Raw genomic sequence first — 18,666 nt, forward strand, 5'->3', positions numbered from 1 at the left:
TTGGCTTTTTCGTTACGACCGTCACAGTTACGACCGTCACGACATAAAACTTAATAAAATTCATGGAAAACTTCAAGCGAAAACTATGAAACTTACCATATAGTAAGTTCAATGTGTAATTAAAGAACACAGCTAAGGATTTTTTTTCGCACTGAGTAGATGGCTGCATAAAGATTGACAAAGTTTATTTGTTTAGATTTGTCAAAAAGTAAGCGTTACGACCGTCACGCTACGTTGAGTTGATTTTTCAAATAAATTGAACACTTGAATAATTTAACTTTTGAATACTAAATTATATAATAGTATTTAACATTTCTGGAAATTTTCATGTAAATACCATTCTTGGTTCATTTTTAATGGCTAAAAACGCGTCAAATGTTACGACCGTCACTTGCGTGGAATTGCCCATATATATATATATATATATATATATATATATATATATATATATATATATATATATATATATATATATATATATATATATATATATATTTATATATATATATATTTATATATATATATATATATATATATATATATATATATATATATATATATATATATATTGATTTGATGTTGATTTCAAATAAAGTTGTTTTGATAACAGAGTAATCTGAATTTTGAATTACACTAAAACTTGTCTGAATCTGAAGAAAAAATTATTATGATCCGCCATGTGAAAGAATTTTCAATGCCTAATACTTTAATTAATTAGTTAATTTTAAATTTAATTCTGTTTTTAAAGTATTGTTGTTTAATGACAATTAATTTATAAATAAGAAAATTAAAACCTGAATATCTTAAGACCCATAAGAAGTTAAACATTCTAACCTATTTTTCTATTTTTCAACTCAATAAAATATATAAAAACTGGCAAAACCCAAAACAGGGGGTGACATAAGCCTGCTGATTTGACATGGAATGACTCTATAGGGAACTTAACTACAAATGCTGTGTTTGAGTATGAAAACTTAACAGAGTTAAGAGTAATCTTGACAAAGTTGATATTACTATGATAGAAAGGTAGCCACCATTATCTACAGCTACTAATCCAACTCAAACCAGATTGAACTATGGCTTAATAATTGATAAGTCGTTTAGAGTAAAAAAAAGGTAATTTACAAGTCAGTATGAGACATTAAAATCACCTGTTTTTTTTTTTTTATCTTGTTTATTTAAAGCATTTAACAAGAATAGTAAAAAATAAAAAAATTTATTTACATTTTTATATATAAATAAAACTTGAAAAAATTATACTTTTATATCTAAAAATTATAATTAATTAAAATGTCTGTTGTTTTTAATGTCTTAATTATTACAACTACTTAAAATTAAAAATTTCTCTTCATTAAAATAGAGAAGTTATTATTTATCCATGAATCTTTATTATAGGAATAAAGTTTTATGTACAAGATCTCTTATAATAAAATTAGGAATTATATAAGTCAAATAATCAAAATAAAAAAATAGTAAAATTAAAAAAAAGAAGATACCTTGCAACCTTTACTTTATCTTCATTTACCTTTACATCTTCATCTGAATATTCCCTGTAAAAAAAGTCAAAGGGTGTATATATACACAGTTATAATATAACTGTGTATATATACACACTTTGACTTTATATATATAAATACACACACACACACACACATATATATATATATATATATATATATATATATATATATATATATATAATATATATATACATATATATATATATATATATATATATATATATATATATATATATATATATATATATATAAATGCAGCATTAGACATTCACTTATGCATTATACATTCATACTAAAAGAGGTAGATGCAGGGGATTCAGTATGTACATCAACTATTTTATAGCCTACTGCCGCAAAGGAGTGCTGCTACATCTAAGGGTTTGGCATGGGGCAGCAATCTTTTCTTTCATTATTCTTTGCTTTTTCCTTCTTTTTCTGAAAAATTAAAACGCACATTTTCAGAATAAGAGTGCAAAAAGAATATAATATCTTAATATAGAATAGTATATAACATCTGTATATATGTTATGTATACAATATCTATAGAAATTTAAAAATATTTTATTTTGTATTTTAGAAAATTGGAAAAGATATAAAAAATAATTAAATGTGCAAGTGAAAGAATTTAAACCTTCCCACTTCAGAAACGCAGTGAGTTAATCACTTTAGACACTAAGGCATTCTATACATTCAACCTTTTTTACCACTATTTAATAAGCAAAAGATGGTATAACTTTATAAAACAGCAAATAAATGCTATAAATCAAAATTTTGTCTGTGAATCATTATCTTTCTATATAAACTTTATCTTATCTCTCCTAGTAACTTCCAACTTTAATTGTGTTTGCTTGCAACCTTGTTGGAAGTGAAGATATTGAAAAAATAAAGAAAAAAAAAAGGATATATTCTGCATTGCAATTTTCAAGTAACAGTAAAACTTGATATAATTTTTAACATTCAATAATTTAAAGTTTACATAAGTTAGATATTTGCGTACACTTTCATACATATTTTTTATGTTTAAAAGATTGTTAGTGGTTGGCATAACATTTTTTCCATTCACCCTCGGTTAAGCCAATATAATGTTTATCAGGGTTATTTTGTGAGGAAACAATGCATTTGTAAATAATAATTTTTGATTTAAATACTTTTTGATTAAAAAGCATTTGCCATTCATAGGGCAGTCAATTTTTTGCTTGCAATTACAATTTTCAGTAATTTTTTTTTTAAGAAATTCATTTTTATTAATCAATGGAAAATTGTGGCTTTTTATGATTCTTTTGATATTTTTTGTACAGTTATAGCTTACTTTAATAGTGTTTCTGTTAAGTTTTGTGCAATTTATTAGAGGGAGGGAAATGTTTATCTATTAATTTTAAAAATGCTTTTACAATATTTTTTGAAACATTTTTGCTGTACGGAGGGTTGAACCAAATTATATTTCTATTTCACTTTTTTGCACTTTTTGTTTCAAATTTGGGCTTGAAATTTTTAAATCGCTTTTTTTTAAGAGCAACTTCATAGGCACATTTGGAAGAGTTAAAAATACTTTCATTAGAATAGTTTTGATTTAGTCGATTGTTAATTGAAATAGGAATTTATTTTAAAATTTGAGGGGGATGATTGAATTTATATTAATAAAATTAATGTATTAATAAAATTAATATAAATTCAATCATTATATTAATATACAATCAATTTGTATTAATATACAATAATTAACCATTAGGTTTTTTTATAAGGCCTATAAGTATTTTCCGAGAGGTTAAATGTGACATCAACAAAATTCACAATTTTTAAACGAATGTTTATTTTAATTTGGAAGCCAATGTTTTTGAGAATTTTTATAATACTTTTTCTGATTTTTTCAAGTTGAGGCCCTGATTTTTTTCCATTATTAATAAACCATCATCGCCAGATAAGCCTAATTGATTAGAATAAACTATTTTAGCTAGGGAATTAAAAATATATAAGCCTACATATTTGCAAATTTCTGCTCCCCCATAACTTCCCATTGTTACATTAAAGTATTCGTGCATAGTTTTTTTTCTTCCATGTCTGGTTATTAAAATAGACCGCAGTTATTACATAATTATAACAACTCTCAACTTCTTGTGAAATATTTTTCTATAATTTGAATTTTTTGGTGTTTAGACATTCTTTCTAATGATATTTTTGTTCTACGACTGATTTAAAAAATTTAGATAAGTGTACAAAATTTAGATAAATGTGATAAAAAAATTAGATAAGTGCTTTCACTATTTGTGTGTGTGTGTGTGTGTGTGTGTGTGTGTGTGTGTGTGTGTGTGTGTGTGTGTGTGTGTGTGTGTGTGTGTATGACTGTATATTTGAGTCTTTATATATAATTTGAATCTTTTATCAACAAATTTCTAACATCACACCTTTAGTATAATAAATTAATTTTTGGCAATCAATAAACTTTTTTTAATGATCTTTTTGTTCTACAACTGATTTACTAGCTGCTGTAACTGAAAGATTCTATTGTGCATTAGATTTTTATATATATCTTCGTATTTCTTTAACACTATTCTTTGCTTTCTAGTAACTTTCAACTTAATAGTGGTTGCTTGCAGGCTTGTTGGGAGTGAATTAATATCAATATCAATATCAATATATATATATATATATATATATATATATCTATATATATATATATATATATATATATATATATATATATATAGGGTATTTCCGAAAAATCACGCACAGAAACTCGTATATGTTTTGTCTACTCTATTCATAATAATAAAACTGGTGATCTCCAATTTGCTCTCATTTAATTCTAAGCTATATAAATATTTTGTAAACAAAAATTGGTATATATTAGTAATGTTAACAAAGAATAAATTTAGTTTAAAGTGGAATCAGAAAAACTCAAATTTTAGTTACTAAATGAATAAATTTAAATTCCTCAGAAAATATAAGTTTCAGCCTTATATGTATTTTTAAAATAATGTTTTAAACATTAGTAAAGCTTTCCAGAAAGTTACAGGATTGCACTATGTATCCTTGAGTTACAGCAATCATTTAAATGCAGTTCTTGAATGATCATGCACGGAATTTGCGAATTTGTTAATTTTATGTAGATATTTTTAAGAAAATAAATTGCTTGTGAGTATTTAAAGTGAAATATTATACTTCTACAACTCATATTTAATATATTTTTGATGAGAAATGGCAGTCATCAATTATTTCTAGCTAAAGGATAGCGTTTTGAAAATTGTTGCTTATTTGACTTATTCAGGCAGCCTAAAATATGATAAAAATATTTTTGCTAAAAACGTTTTTTAAAAAAATCAAAATATTCTCCACACTGATTAAACTCCAATATATAAATATATATATATATATATATATATATATATATATATATATATATATATATATATCTATCTATATATATATATATATATATATATATATATATATATATATATATATATATATATATATATATATATATATATATATATATATATATATATATATATAATATATATATATATATAATATATATATATATATATATATATAATATATATATATATATATATATAAATATATATATATTTATATATAAAATATATATTTATATATATATATATATATATAATATATATATATATATATAAAATATATATATGAAAAAAAAAATATATATATGTATACATATATGTATATATATATATATATATATATATATATATATAGAGAGAGAGAGAGAGAGAGAGAGAGAGAGAGAGAGAGAGAGAGAGTAAAAGAAGATCTTAATTGCCTTCCCATCATCTTGGAAAGACTCCTTCAACATCCTGCACGAGGTATTGTCTTGTAATTTAAAGTCATTCTACTTAAATATCCACATAATAAACTTTTATCTAAAGAATACGCTTTTAAATCCATCTTGACTGTCTCTACCATTCTTTGAGGTGAGGTTTTATAAGGTAAGCAACCTATTTTCTTCAGTCACTGGTATAAAGTGGTATCATAAAATTCTGCAGTTTTATCTGATACCAAAACTCCATTTCTTGAAAAAGACACTTTGTAGTACTGCCTTCACTGTGGCAGCTTCACTGCTAATCACCTTAATAACTCAGGCCATCCAAAAGAATCTACAAGAATCAAAAACAGTCCAACACCCTGTGCATAGACATGATCAATGTAATATTCTCTCTTTCTTCACCTTTATCTCCACACATTTTTCAGTTTTTAAGATATTCTTCAACATCTTGACAGCAGCCATCAGGCTTCTTATTTTAATCTGCATCAAGTTTGCATCGTCCCAAAATTTATGTCATCATGGAATGATTTGATTAACTTCCTCCTCATTGTTTTAAGAGGTACAATAAGATCACCTTTACATAAAATTCCTTTTTCAATAGTTAATTTATTTCTGTTAGATTTATAAGGTCTTTCTGCCATCTGCTCCAAATATTCTTGCTAATTCTAATTTTAATATCCATTAATACTCTATCATTTTCTGTTTCTTTTATTATCTGCTTGAGCAGATAATAAAAGAAACAGAATTCACAACATCTGAAATAACTAGCTCTGTGAGTAGAGACAATAGTCTCTATTCACAGAGCTAGGCATTTTTTTTTTTTGGGTAGGAAATTTAAATTGATATCAAGACAATAACCAATAGGGAGTGAGACAATAGCCAACGCTTATTGTATGGACTACTCACAGAGTAGACCATACAATAAGCGTTGTATAGCCACATCTCTCTCTATTAGAATATCTTGTTTCTGCATCTGATAAATATTGTGAGAGATACAATACAGGATGACAGTTTTTTGATAGTATTCCAGATATTGCTTTTTCACTGGCATCAGTTGTTAATTCTAGATCTTTATTGATGTCACATATATCACCAAAAACAGATTCTATTGCTCTTTAAAATATTGCACATGAAGTTTTCATTCCAAAAGGCAAGTATGCCCATCTTTAAAATCTGATAGGGGTATTAACTGTTGTTATTTCTTGTGCCTCTTTTTCCATCTCAATTTGGTGATAAGCTCCCTTGAGATCTATTTAAGTAAAATATTTCAATACTGCCATTTTATGAAACACAGTCTCAATATTTGGAATAGGATATGAATCTGAGAATATCTTTTGGTTAACACCTATTTTTTAATCTGCACATATGCATAAATCTCCATTTGTTTTTTTTACAACCACAAGTGGTGAGGCACATTTGGTTACACCAGAAGGAACTTTTTTGGAGCAAATCTTGCTTGCTCTTTGGAGTAACTCTTGTATCCTTTCATTGAGCTTTTCTATCACTAATGATCTTATGTGAATAGGAGAATGTGAGTTCGAGATTCAAATAAGTTGGTTGTATGCCATTGTTTAACAGTATATTTCCTTTGTAATTAATTAATCACCCATGAACAATAAGTTCTATACTATTACCTAAGTTTGTTGCAACTATAAATAATAGCATTTAGTGGAGATGATAGCTCTTTTAAGCAGCAGCTATAATATTATTTGTAGAAAAGAAAAAGAGATGCAACTTTACAGATAAGCAGATAAGCAAGTCCAACTATGTTTACAATGCGCTTTTGGACTTTGTCTAGAAGAGAAAGAACATCATTAGCAATCGATTGAATACATGGTTTAAATGAAAGGTCAGTAGTAAATGGTAATCCAAGAAGACATAAACAAGAGGACTCAGTTAGAGGGTTGTCATTCATTAATATAGAAATGTCAACAGTAGTGCAATAGTTGTTTGCCCCAATCTATCACAGAAGCCCCAATCTATCACAGAAGAGAGATCAGTTTCAAGATCAACTGCCTGTTAAAAGCAATCAAAAAAAGAATACTATTTGTTTTGACAAATAGTCTTCTTTATTTTGACTCAATTTTATACTCCTGTCTTGACAGGAGTATAAAATTGAGTCATCAGCAAAAAGAGCTACTTTAGATCTAATGCTAACCATGAGCAAGACTAAGTTTTTTCAAACCGAGACGAGACCAAGACGAGAAGTTAGTACTTCTCGTGAGACCGAGAACGAGACGAGACGAGAAATTGAACAATTTTTGAAAACGAATTTATTAAAATCCAAGTAAAAAAAAAAATGTAAACATGATTTTGACAAAGAGACACAAATGACATTTGTCAAATGTAAACAACTTTTTCAAATATTAATTCAGAATTTTTTTGCCAAACTTTTCCAACAAGACAATGTTTTCTCTGATTAAGATGATTTATTCTACTTTTTCTGGGTGTAAGTTGTGTCTGGATGATCGGACGACATTTCCACCTGAGCTAAAAACTCTCTCTGATTTAGTTGAACTTGCTGGAATAGCTAAAATTTGTCTAGCTAATGAAGAGAGTTCTGGCAATGTATTTGAATGCAATTTCCACCAATCAAGAATCGGAAAGTCTTTTTTGGCATCAGGGAGATATTCATACTGGCACATTTCGCTCAAAATAGGATTCAGTTCAGATGTTGGCTCTTGTGTTTCAAGTCTGATGTTTAACTTGCACTTCAGTTTTGAATTAGGGGACAAATCTGCTGAAAGGACTCTGGCAACAGGTTGGCACTCAACATTATCCTTAACCTGTGAGTTAAGGATAATGCCATTTTTCCCATTCGTCTCAATAAATTGAGCAATTTTGTCATGGATTAAATAAAGAGAATCAGCGACAGTGTTAATTGTTGGAATAGACTCAGCCGACCACATTTCTGTAGCTTCTTTAAGTGGTGCCAAAATTTCTACTGCTCCCTCGATTGATTTCCACTGTGATGCACTGATGGTCTTTGCTGATAATTGCACTCTTTAGATGTAGGACAGAAGCCATGCAATCCAGTTCACTATTCCATCTTGTGTCAACAGATTGGCATAACTGTCTAAAATTGATTCCTTGAGCATATGATTCTGATTCAAGCAACTCAGCTGCAACTGTTGACTGGTGAGTTAAAGAAGACAAATCTTTGCATGTTTGCAACGCATCATCCATTCCAGCAGTCATTCCAAATGAGTCTCGAACTGCACATCGCAAAATATGATTGTTGCACAAGTATTGGTCAAGGCGCTTTGACAATTTGACTACAAGTTTCATGTTTCTTGCCTGGTCATTCACGGAGTACATTGGCAAATCAGCAGGCAAATTTAGTTCTTCTAAGAAAGAATCCAGCTTTCCTTCAATTAAGATACCTGTGTGTCTGCCTGGGAACTGTTGGACATGGGAGGTCCAGTGATGTTGTCTCCAATTTTCGTCAATAGCATGAAAAGTCCAAGAGATGTAGCTGTCCTGAGCTCTAGAAGTCCAAAGGTCAGAAGTAAATGCAGCACTTTTTAGATTTGGCGTAATCTTCGTTATTATGCTCTTCATTCCAGCTTGAACTTCTCTTGACTGAATTGAAAACTTTCTTGAATATGTTGTTCTGTGATGAAGGCTCAGTTTAAGGTATTTAATGTCAAACAATTTCTTGAAACCTCTTCCTTCGACTGCTGAAAAGGATGCCAGATCAGTGCAAAAATAATCCAGCATTGCAGAGTCAAACTGTTTTTGAATGGAATTGTCTTTGTCATATTTGGACTTTGTTTCAAGCATTTCGACCATGGTTTGTTGTTTCTTCTTAGGAGGAGGAAGAAAAGAGTCGTCGTTTTTTCAGAATACTCAACGTAATCTTGACTGTGCTTTTTTTCGAGGTGACGATGAAGTCTGCTTGTGTTTCCATCTTTTGTTTTCAAAGACTTTTTGCACGCCTTGCATTCAGCACTGTTACTTGTTTTTGAAAATATCTCCAGATTTTGTTTTTTCTTGGTGACATTTTTGATCGTTGAAATGAGGCAAGAATATTTCTTTTCAATATGAATAATATGTGTCAAGTTGAATTCCACTGGTAAACTAATGAAATTAAGTAGAAAGTGCACCATTTTATACAAAAAGTTTTTGTATTTAAAATCTAATTAAAAATATTTAAAATGTAATTAAAATTTTTTAATTAGATTTTTTTTTTAAATCTAATTAAAAAATCTAATTAAAAATTTAATTTGTTTTTGTCAAAAAATAAGTTAATCAAAAAAACAAATTATTAGGCATTTTGTAAATTATAATAATTTTTAATTTGGAAAATAATATAATATTTAAGTCTCGTTTTACTTCTTGCGAGAATTTTCTATTTCTCATTTCTCACAAGAAGTCCCATTTCTCACGAGAAACGAGAACGAGACCAGATCTCGCTCAAGGTTATCTAATGCTGATGGGAAGATCATTTATGTAGATAAGAAACAAAACAGGACCAATGAAAGAACCTTAAGGTACCCCAGAAGTGACTGGAAATAAAGAAGAGTGTTGGCCTTTGAAGATGACTTTAATAAAGCGTTAGAAAGAAACAATTTGATAATCTCAAAAACTTTCCCAGATTCACCTTATGAAACAAGCTTATGGAGAAAATTAGCATGCCAAAAGTTGTTGAAATGTTGAAAGCCTTAGATATGTCAATTGCAATACCCTCTCCGCCTCTATCTTATGCACAATAAAGTCTTTCAGTCACAGCAATTAACAAGTCAGCCGTAGAACAAGAGAATCAAAAACACAATAAGGTTTTCAATCCTTTCTCTCTAACAGTAAGTTATCTGACTCAAAATAGGATGTGAGAAATTTGTTTATCAAAGACTCAAAGACCTTGCTAATAACAGAAAGAAGACTGATTGCCCAATAATTGGAGGGGTCAAAATGTTCATCCGAGTTTTTGAAAATTGGAACAACAGATGTCATTTTCCAGCAGGCAAGAAAACAGGAAACTCAGTCAAGCACTTATTAAATAGCATAGAGAGAATCGAAGAGAGTTCTGGAGAACAATTTTGTAAGACAATGATAGGAATGTTCTTGACCACAAGCCGTAGAAGAGTTTAACCGAGCTATGACTTTAGTATATCTTGGTGTATCTTATCTCAGAAGTTAGCTAGAGCCTAACTTCTGAGATAAGATACAATAGTAGAGCTTAGCATCTGACAGCATCTTATTCAACAGTTTTTTGCAATAATAAATAGCTGTTTGTTCTCAAGAGAGTTATTCTTTTGAAAAAGATGGAAAAAATGATTACGATTGGATATAGCAGTTGCACAAAAGAGTGAAAACCATGGAGTAGAATGAGGTTAGACTTGGAACTGACAAGAAGGAATAAAAGCTTCCTTTCCTGCCTGAATCTAGGAGGTTACATAGGAGGTGCATTTTCCAGCTGAAAGGGAAAAGACATCACCCCAAGGACTGTCACAAAGAAAATCACAAAAAGAACCCAGTCAGCTTTGGGGTATAAGTAAGTAGTGAGATGGCAGGGTGAGTCCAAAAAGAAAGTACGAGATGAAACATTTAAAGAGATCATTGCATGGTCAGGACCACCTAAAGGGGAAAACGAAGAAACTGAACACAAGCTAGAATAAAGGAGTGAAGATAAATGATTAGGGTTGTCAGGAAAGCAAGTTACTAAGTTAATTATCTGAGTAAGAGATTGAGAAATGCAAAAAGTTTTAGTGCTTTAAGGCTTTAGTGCCAGGAGGGTCAGTGGCATTAGAGCCAAGCCATTCAGTGTGATGAGCATTAGAGTCTCTAATAACAAGAATATTGGCAGAAGGGTAAAGAGAGAGGGCATGGTCAAAGTGATCAGAAATTACATCTAAAAGAGTCAGTCTTGGGAAAGTAGGAGAACAATAAAAAAACAAAGAGAAAGGTTATTGAGTGAAGAGGTGCTAAGCAGAAGCACATAAAATAATGGTCAAAGGACTCAAACCTGATTTTACCACAATTAGGTAAATTGATGCATATGTATACCCTCAAGTCAAGCATGTGACTATTAGAGTTTTTGCGAATCAAAATATTCTACCCATCAATACTGAGATCATAAGAAGGAATAGCAGATTTTAAATTAGTCTCACTAAGAGAAACTTGACTAATTCATAGATAGAGCACGACCTCCTAAGCATTAAGCTATGCAATTTTATCAGTCCTGTTAATTAACCATAAGTTGTAACATAGGGCTCCTCATGTGGAAATCTTACTACCAGTTGGCCTCAGAACCATTAAACTGAGTTTTAGAGCTGTATCTTTATTAGGAGATAACAGGAAGAGTTGCATAGCCATTATTGAAGAGACACAAGCAAAAACCTATGACAACAGTCAAGTAGATCCAGCATTCATTATCCTAGGCAGGAAACAATGTCACACAGGTTTACATCTGTGCCATATATGTGTGTATATGTATATGTGTATATATATATAACGTTATAACCTTATGATTAACTGGTAATTTTTGAGCAATTATTTCCCTCAGATTATTGTTTCATTTAGTCTTTTACAAGTTAAAAAATTTGATTTTTTTAGTTTTGGATTTAATATATTTAAGATAACCAGCCCTTGAAATTGGGGTCAGCGTTCGGTAATGTCGACATAACAGCCAACATGACAGTGACATAGGTCATGCAATTTATTGCCAATCTCAGAATTTTAGATTTTAATTTTATTTGATATTTTAAACTTATTAACAGCGAAACAAACACTTTATTTAAACTTTAAATAAAATAATTAAAATTAAAACAGCAAAATGAACGTTCCATTTTTTATTTTAATTAAATTTGTTAAAAGAAAAAAGAAAAAAAGAGAATTTTATATAAGTTCTAATAAAATTTATAAATAATAATAATTAAAAATAAATAATAAGATAAAAAATGAAAAACTTAATTACATAAATTCTGAACAGACTAATTTAAAAAAGAAAGGAGTAAAACAAACATTTTATTAAAATTCTAAATAAAATAATTAAAATAACAAACGAAAAAACAAACATTTTTAATGAAATTCTAAATAGAATAATACAAAAGAAACCCTACCTAATGATAATGGTTTATTAAAATTTAAAATGAAAACAAATAAAATAAAATGGCAAAACAAATGTTTTTTTATATATTCTAAAAAGGAACCTTTTATTTAAATTGTAAACATAACAATTAAAGTAAAAAACGGAAAAACAAATGTTTTATTAACATTATATAAAATACTTAAAATAAAATTGGCAAAAACATTTTATTCAAATTCCTTATAAAACAGTAAAACCTTGCATTCATTATTCAAACATTTTTTTTTAATTTAAAAAATGCATAATTAAATAAAAACTTCCATTATGGATGTAACTCTTTAATTTTTGAGTTAATTTATATACAATATTTCAAGGGAGTATAGATAACCTTGTTGTCAAGTATAGTACATATATATATATATATATATATATATATATATATATATATATATATATATATATATATATATATATATGTATACACATACACATGTATATATAGATATATATATATATGTATATACATACACACACATATATATATATGTATATATATATATATATATATATATATATATATATATATATATATATATATATATATATATATATATATATATATATATATAACCGTTAAAAACAAAACAAATTTGATTCAAATATCGAAATATAGGTTTCCAAAAGGAAGTTGTGACATAACCTCTGTCATCTTGATTCAGTTCGCTATCTGAAGGTGCACATTTATAGCATTGTATTTCGATGGCTTCCCTCATTTTTCTGTTAAAATTGTTGACCTCTACTTTTTAAGTATTTTTATCGCTCCATGTAGAATTACCATGATAACTTTTTAAATGCTCTGCTATTGCTGAATAACCCCATTTTCCTTCGCATGCATTTTTCTGATGTTGGTAAATGCGAGATAAGAATTTTAATTTTATTTCACCGATGTAGCATTTTTTGTGGAGCATTCAAGTTTGTGCACACTTGGGTAAGAATTTATAGGAAGAGGAGGTTTAGTGGTAAGTATATCAGGTCTTGTTAAGAAACGTTATGCAGCTCACATTTTATGTGTGAAAAGGCGACTTGCTTACGCATTCAGCAGTTTTATGTTACGCGAAAACTTATATCTTTTGGAATATTTAAATTATCTTTTGATGTCGTTTATGTGACATTTTATTCAGAAGACATTTGTCGTAAATAAAAGCATTTAACAGCAATTGTGAACTAATTGATTTTTAGTTAAAAAAAAGGTTTGTTTATAATTTTTTTTTTAATTAAAAATGAATTAAAGAAAATAAAGTGCAAATAAAGTGTAAAAATACATAAAAAAAGTACTTATGATTAACTTAATTATAAGTTAATCATATGTACTTTTATAAGTTAATTATAAGTACTTTTTTGATTTAAGTATTGTCTGATCATCGATTGGCAAGACCCAGGGCCCAATTTATGGGTAGTGTGAGGAGGTTGTCGCCCTTTCCCCAACCCCCTATACCCCTTAAGAAGAGGGAAGAGTCAACATTAGACTTTACAAATTACGAAATAAATGACTTTTTAACGTCAAAGTGTAGCTTTTCGAAGTTTTTCCATTATCAATTATTTTTTTAGATTGATCATAAAAAGAACGTCGATAAGAAATGTTGAACAAGTTTATGAGTAGTAGACGATTACTTTACCAAAGTCAAGTTTTTTTTTAAAAATTGTTGATAGTTTTTTTGCTTTGCTTAAGCACTATTTAAACTGTAAAGTAATATGAAATTATAGTTATAAATAAATGAAACTTGTTACAACTATTTAGAAAGAAACAAAATAAAAACAGATCTTTTTATTACTTTTAACCTTCAACTTTTCAACCCAAAATGTTTTTTAAAAATGTTTTCCCTGTAATCACGATGATTTTATGGACCTTTCTTTGGTAACAGGAACTGTTACATTGCTCACAACTAAAATGTTACTTAGTTAATAACTATCCGATAAGAAAATTTTATACGGGCCTCATTTGGAAAAAAATTAAAGACACATGTGGCTACAATAATTATATTTTAAAGTAAAATAACTATTACACTTAGTAAGGTTGGCTATTGTTTAATGCGCCCTAAGTTTGTTTCTAGACTAGAATTGCTTTAAAAAAAAGATAACGGCAATATATTTTTAATAAAGCAGAATAAACTTCTAGCTTATGATAGTTATTTGTTATTTCCTAATGACATTTTCTTTATAAGGGGTTTTATGCTTACTATGGCTTTCAACAAATGAAATAGTCAATCTTTCTATACTTTTTTTAAATTTATCAAATTATCATTATTTATCAAATGGATAACATTTTGAATAAAAACAGAGTCACTTTAAAAACTTTAAAAAAATTTAATCTGCTGAAGGGAATGGAATTATGTATGCTGTAAAAATCTTCTTTAATGTATCTGCACTTTAACAAGATAATATCTTGGCCAAAATACCAAAGGAGCAATAAGAACATCCACATTACCTTATACAAATGGGACACTATTAAAAAAGATTTCTCTTACAGTACTTTGTAAATGCCTTTTCTCGGCATTTACAAAGTACTGTCCACAGAAATATGATTCAATTTAATAATGTATTTCAAATATGAGTTAAGATTCTATTTATAACTTTTGTTTTAGTTAAACTGTAAAAGTTAAATAATTGAAAGAAAAAGTTTTAATGATTTTTAACGTGGTTTGAAAAAAACAATGTGGTACTTGAAACTACTCTAGTGATGCAATTTAACTTTTAACAATATAAATATGTAAGCTACGTTGAGTTAATTAAAAATGTGTTAAGCATTTTTGTTACGCATGAAATCTCGTAACAAGGCCTGTATATGTTGTAAATTTTTTGGTGATTTAAAGACTGGTCTGTAACCTGAATTTTTGAAAACTTCTTTTAACTTCAGGGTAGTTCCTGGAATCTATGGTAAAGATTTACATTTTTTGATGATATTGATGAATGTTGAGTTTAAATATTTTGTTTTTTATTATGTAAATTTCTTAAGAGGTTTTTATAATATTTTCCAGGCTTATTTTTTTATAACCATTTTCTACTAAAACATCAACTAGAAATAATAACTCTTGTTCAATATTATTATCAGAGCATAAATATAATGCCTTATGAACAAATCTTTTGAAAACTCTGTTTATAATTTTTGGATCATGTCATGAGTTAGGTTGGATTTGGATGTTAGCTATGACATCTTTACAATAAACTTTAAAACCATATATACCAGTTTTATTGTTAATAACAGTTATGTCAAGAAAGTTTAACGTGTTATTTTCATTTTCAATTTCCGTGGTGTACTGAATATTTTTATGTTGGCTATTAAGTAATATTTAAAAGTTTTTCGCATCTACAGTAAAGTTAAAACAAGAATGGGAGTCATTGACATACCTTTTAAATGACTTTAAATGACTTCAATAAAAAAAAACAGCCAAATTGCTGTTTTACTAATGGTTATGAGTTGTTGCTAGCTTAAATAGCTAGCGATCCTTGTGGCCAAGTTGCTGTCCTTATCAACATGAATATCACTAGGTAGTCACTAGCAAAATTCCTACCAGGTTGTTCATTTAAAAAAAAAGATTTAGGGTGAAAAATTATGAGAAGAAGATTGAGGTAGATAGACATAATAAGATGTTTTAGTATGTTTTCATTATTAAAGAAAAGATCAGAAGCAGAGAAGCCATCAAGCCTGATTTTTGAACATGTAGAGCATAAAGATACAAATGATTGGGTAACTGCATTTCTTTTTTTGTTGTTGTTGTTGTTAGAAGTACTTGTAAGAAAACTTGAAATGACTGTGTAACAGACAACAAGACGAGGCTGAGATATTTTTGAGAGAAAAATTAAGAAAAAGTTTGTAAGATTTTAGGTAATGAAGAATTGAATATTTAAATGTCTCAAAAATTATGATTTATCTCCATTATTCAGCTTTGGCTACAAACCTGACCCATTCTCATTTTATCAAACCAAGTTATGGCAAAATTAAACTCTGGTTAGTTACTACATTTTAAAATAAAAGGATGTGATAATAAATTAAATTCAATAATTTAATACAATAATAAAATTATACTTGATATTATAAAAAATAAATAAACTAACTCTTCCACTGATCGTGATCTTTTTTTTGAAATAACGATATCATTAACCATATCTGCATCTAAAAAACATTATTATTATAATTAAAGTATACTTAAATACTTTTTCAGATTTGAATTTTACAAATAAATTTGTTTGTTTATTTAGATCTCATAAGGTATAAGTTGTTTTTGTTAAAAAAGATGTTATCCATAAAATAAATTGAAGTTTTTGTGAGAATAAGAACTTGAAGAAAAACATATTAAAAGTCTTTTTAATAGTAAAATGATCAAGTTATAAGTTTCTTTTGAAATATCACTCAACACTCAAAAAATAGAAAAACACAACTTTGTTACCTTTTCATTATCTAACAAATTTTATATAGCATCAATTTTCTAAAGTTGTAAAAGATAAATTTAACTGTTTATAGTTTAAAATTTGTTTCTAGGGTAATATTTGTAGTAAATAAAAAAAGTTGCAAAATATGTGTTATATCTTTTTTTTTCTAATAAATTTCTTTTTTTTTATTGTGCTTTTCAATAATATTATGTTTTTAATTACTCTAAATCAAAATTTTTCAAACTACTATCAATCTTTATTAGAAGTGAAAGAAATAAAAAAATTGTAATAGACCTAATACCTAATAGACTTTAAATAACCTAATAACCGAATAACTTAATTGACCTAATAGCCTAATAACCTTAAAATAAATTCAAAATTAAACATGTAAATTGTTGGCTTAAGTAATTAACTAAATTTTTACTACATATAGTAATATAAAAGTAATTAAACTAATTAAGTTAAATAATTAAAAAAATTAGAGCCTTTAAAACATAAAAGGGTATTAAATAGTTATGGTAAGAGTTAAACTAGTAAGTTTCATAGGTTAGTAAGTTACAAATTACAAAGATGTATTAAATTTATTAAAAATAAAAAAATACTTTAAATAAACTATTAGTTTATTGTATTAATAATTGTTTGTATTTTTAATCTAGTTTAGTTAAATTAAAAATACAAGCACAATACAAAATTAGATTAATTATTTGGTAATACATCAATTACTTAGGCATTAAATACATTAAGTACATATACCTGTTATGCTTTGTTGCTGCATTATTTGTGTATTGTATTTGTTTTGTCTTATAAAAAAATATTCATCATCTAAATATGTAAACTACATAATATTAAAGCATATAACAGCGAAATTCATAATGCAGACTAAAGTTTTCAAATAACTTTATATTACTTACACACGGCTTTGTATTTTTTTGTATAAAAAAAAAAAAAAAAAAAAAAAAAAAAAACAAGATCATATAAAACCAGATAGCTTTTGAAAATTACAAGGATAATAAATTAGTCAGTTCTACCTTATAAATGTATTCAAGTTTAAATTTTCTATAGAATACAAAACCTGGGCACAAGGTTATGTATTCTAATACATAAAAAAATATGCTATTACTTTGAAAATAGTTTCGTTTATTTAACACCGAGCATTTGAGTTCATATTTGAAATATATTTATAAAATATGCTAGCCACTAATTAAGTCTCATTTCGTAAAAAAAAAATCATAACCATTTAATTTTGCTGCAGAAATCAATTTCAGAGCATGAGTTCATGTTTGAAATATATTTATAAAATATGCTAGCCACTAATAAAGTCTCATTTTGTAAAAAAAAATTATAACCATTTAATTTTGCTGCAGAAATCAATTTCAGAGTAGCAATTCAATTTTAAAAAAACTGAATAATTTTCATTGCATACTCTTTTGATACATGAATCCTATTATGAAATGATCGACTAAACAGGTGTAATACTCATAAGATGAAAATAACTAATTGCAGATATAAAATAAACAGAAGTAAACTTATTGAGTTAGATCATTAAGGTAAAAAACATGCGTTTATGTTTAAAAGGAATTTTGTTGTTTACGTTTTTGCGAAAGGAGACATGCGCATTTTATAGAAGGGAAAACTTTTAATAAGCGTTAAGTTCTCTCACGTTAAAGAATTAAAGTTAAAACATTGTGTACTCATATACAAAGTGTACGAAAGTATAAAGATTGGACCAAGCACCATTTTTTGTGTTTACAACGCATTACCTAGAAAACATAAGATCTACTTAATGAATCTTTTGTTTGCAGTACTAATTAAAATGAGCGAAACCTAATTCATCTTTAGTCTAACGCGGACGAAAAAAAGTTGTACTTTTTAGACGCTATTTGAAGGCGAGT

The 18,666-nt window shown here is 27.5% G+C and overlaps 1 protein-coding gene across 3 annotated transcripts in view; it reads right to left on the bottom strand.

Moving 5' to 3' along the window:
- LOC136090256 (aryl hydrocarbon receptor nuclear translocator 2-like) overlaps nucleotides 1–17,605 on the bottom strand; it is a 98,666-nt gene extending 81,061 nt beyond the window's left edge. For all 3 annotated transcript variants that reach the window (XM_065816504.1, XM_065816503.1, XM_065816502.1), the window contains exons 1-3: nucleotides 17,528–17,605; nucleotides 16,460–16,517; nucleotides 1,497–1,550 (exon numbers count right to left, since the gene is read on the bottom strand). In XM_065816504.1, coding sequence (XP_065672576.1) covers nucleotides 1,497–1,550; nucleotides 16,460–16,517; nucleotides 17,528–17,549 — 134 coding nt within the window. In that variant the 5' untranslated portion in view covers nucleotides 17,550–17,605. The remainder of the gene's footprint in view (nucleotides 1–1,496; nucleotides 1,551–16,459; nucleotides 16,518–17,527) is intronic.
- Between the last annotated feature and the right edge of the window lie 1,061 nt (nucleotides 17,606–18,666).

The sequence above is a fragment of the Hydra vulgaris genome, chromosome 13 (genome assembly GCF_038396675.1).
Source record: "Hydra vulgaris chromosome 13, alternate assembly HydraT2T_AEP".
Lineage (NCBI taxonomy): Eukaryota > Metazoa > Cnidaria > Hydrozoa > Anthoathecata > Hydridae > Hydra > Hydra vulgaris.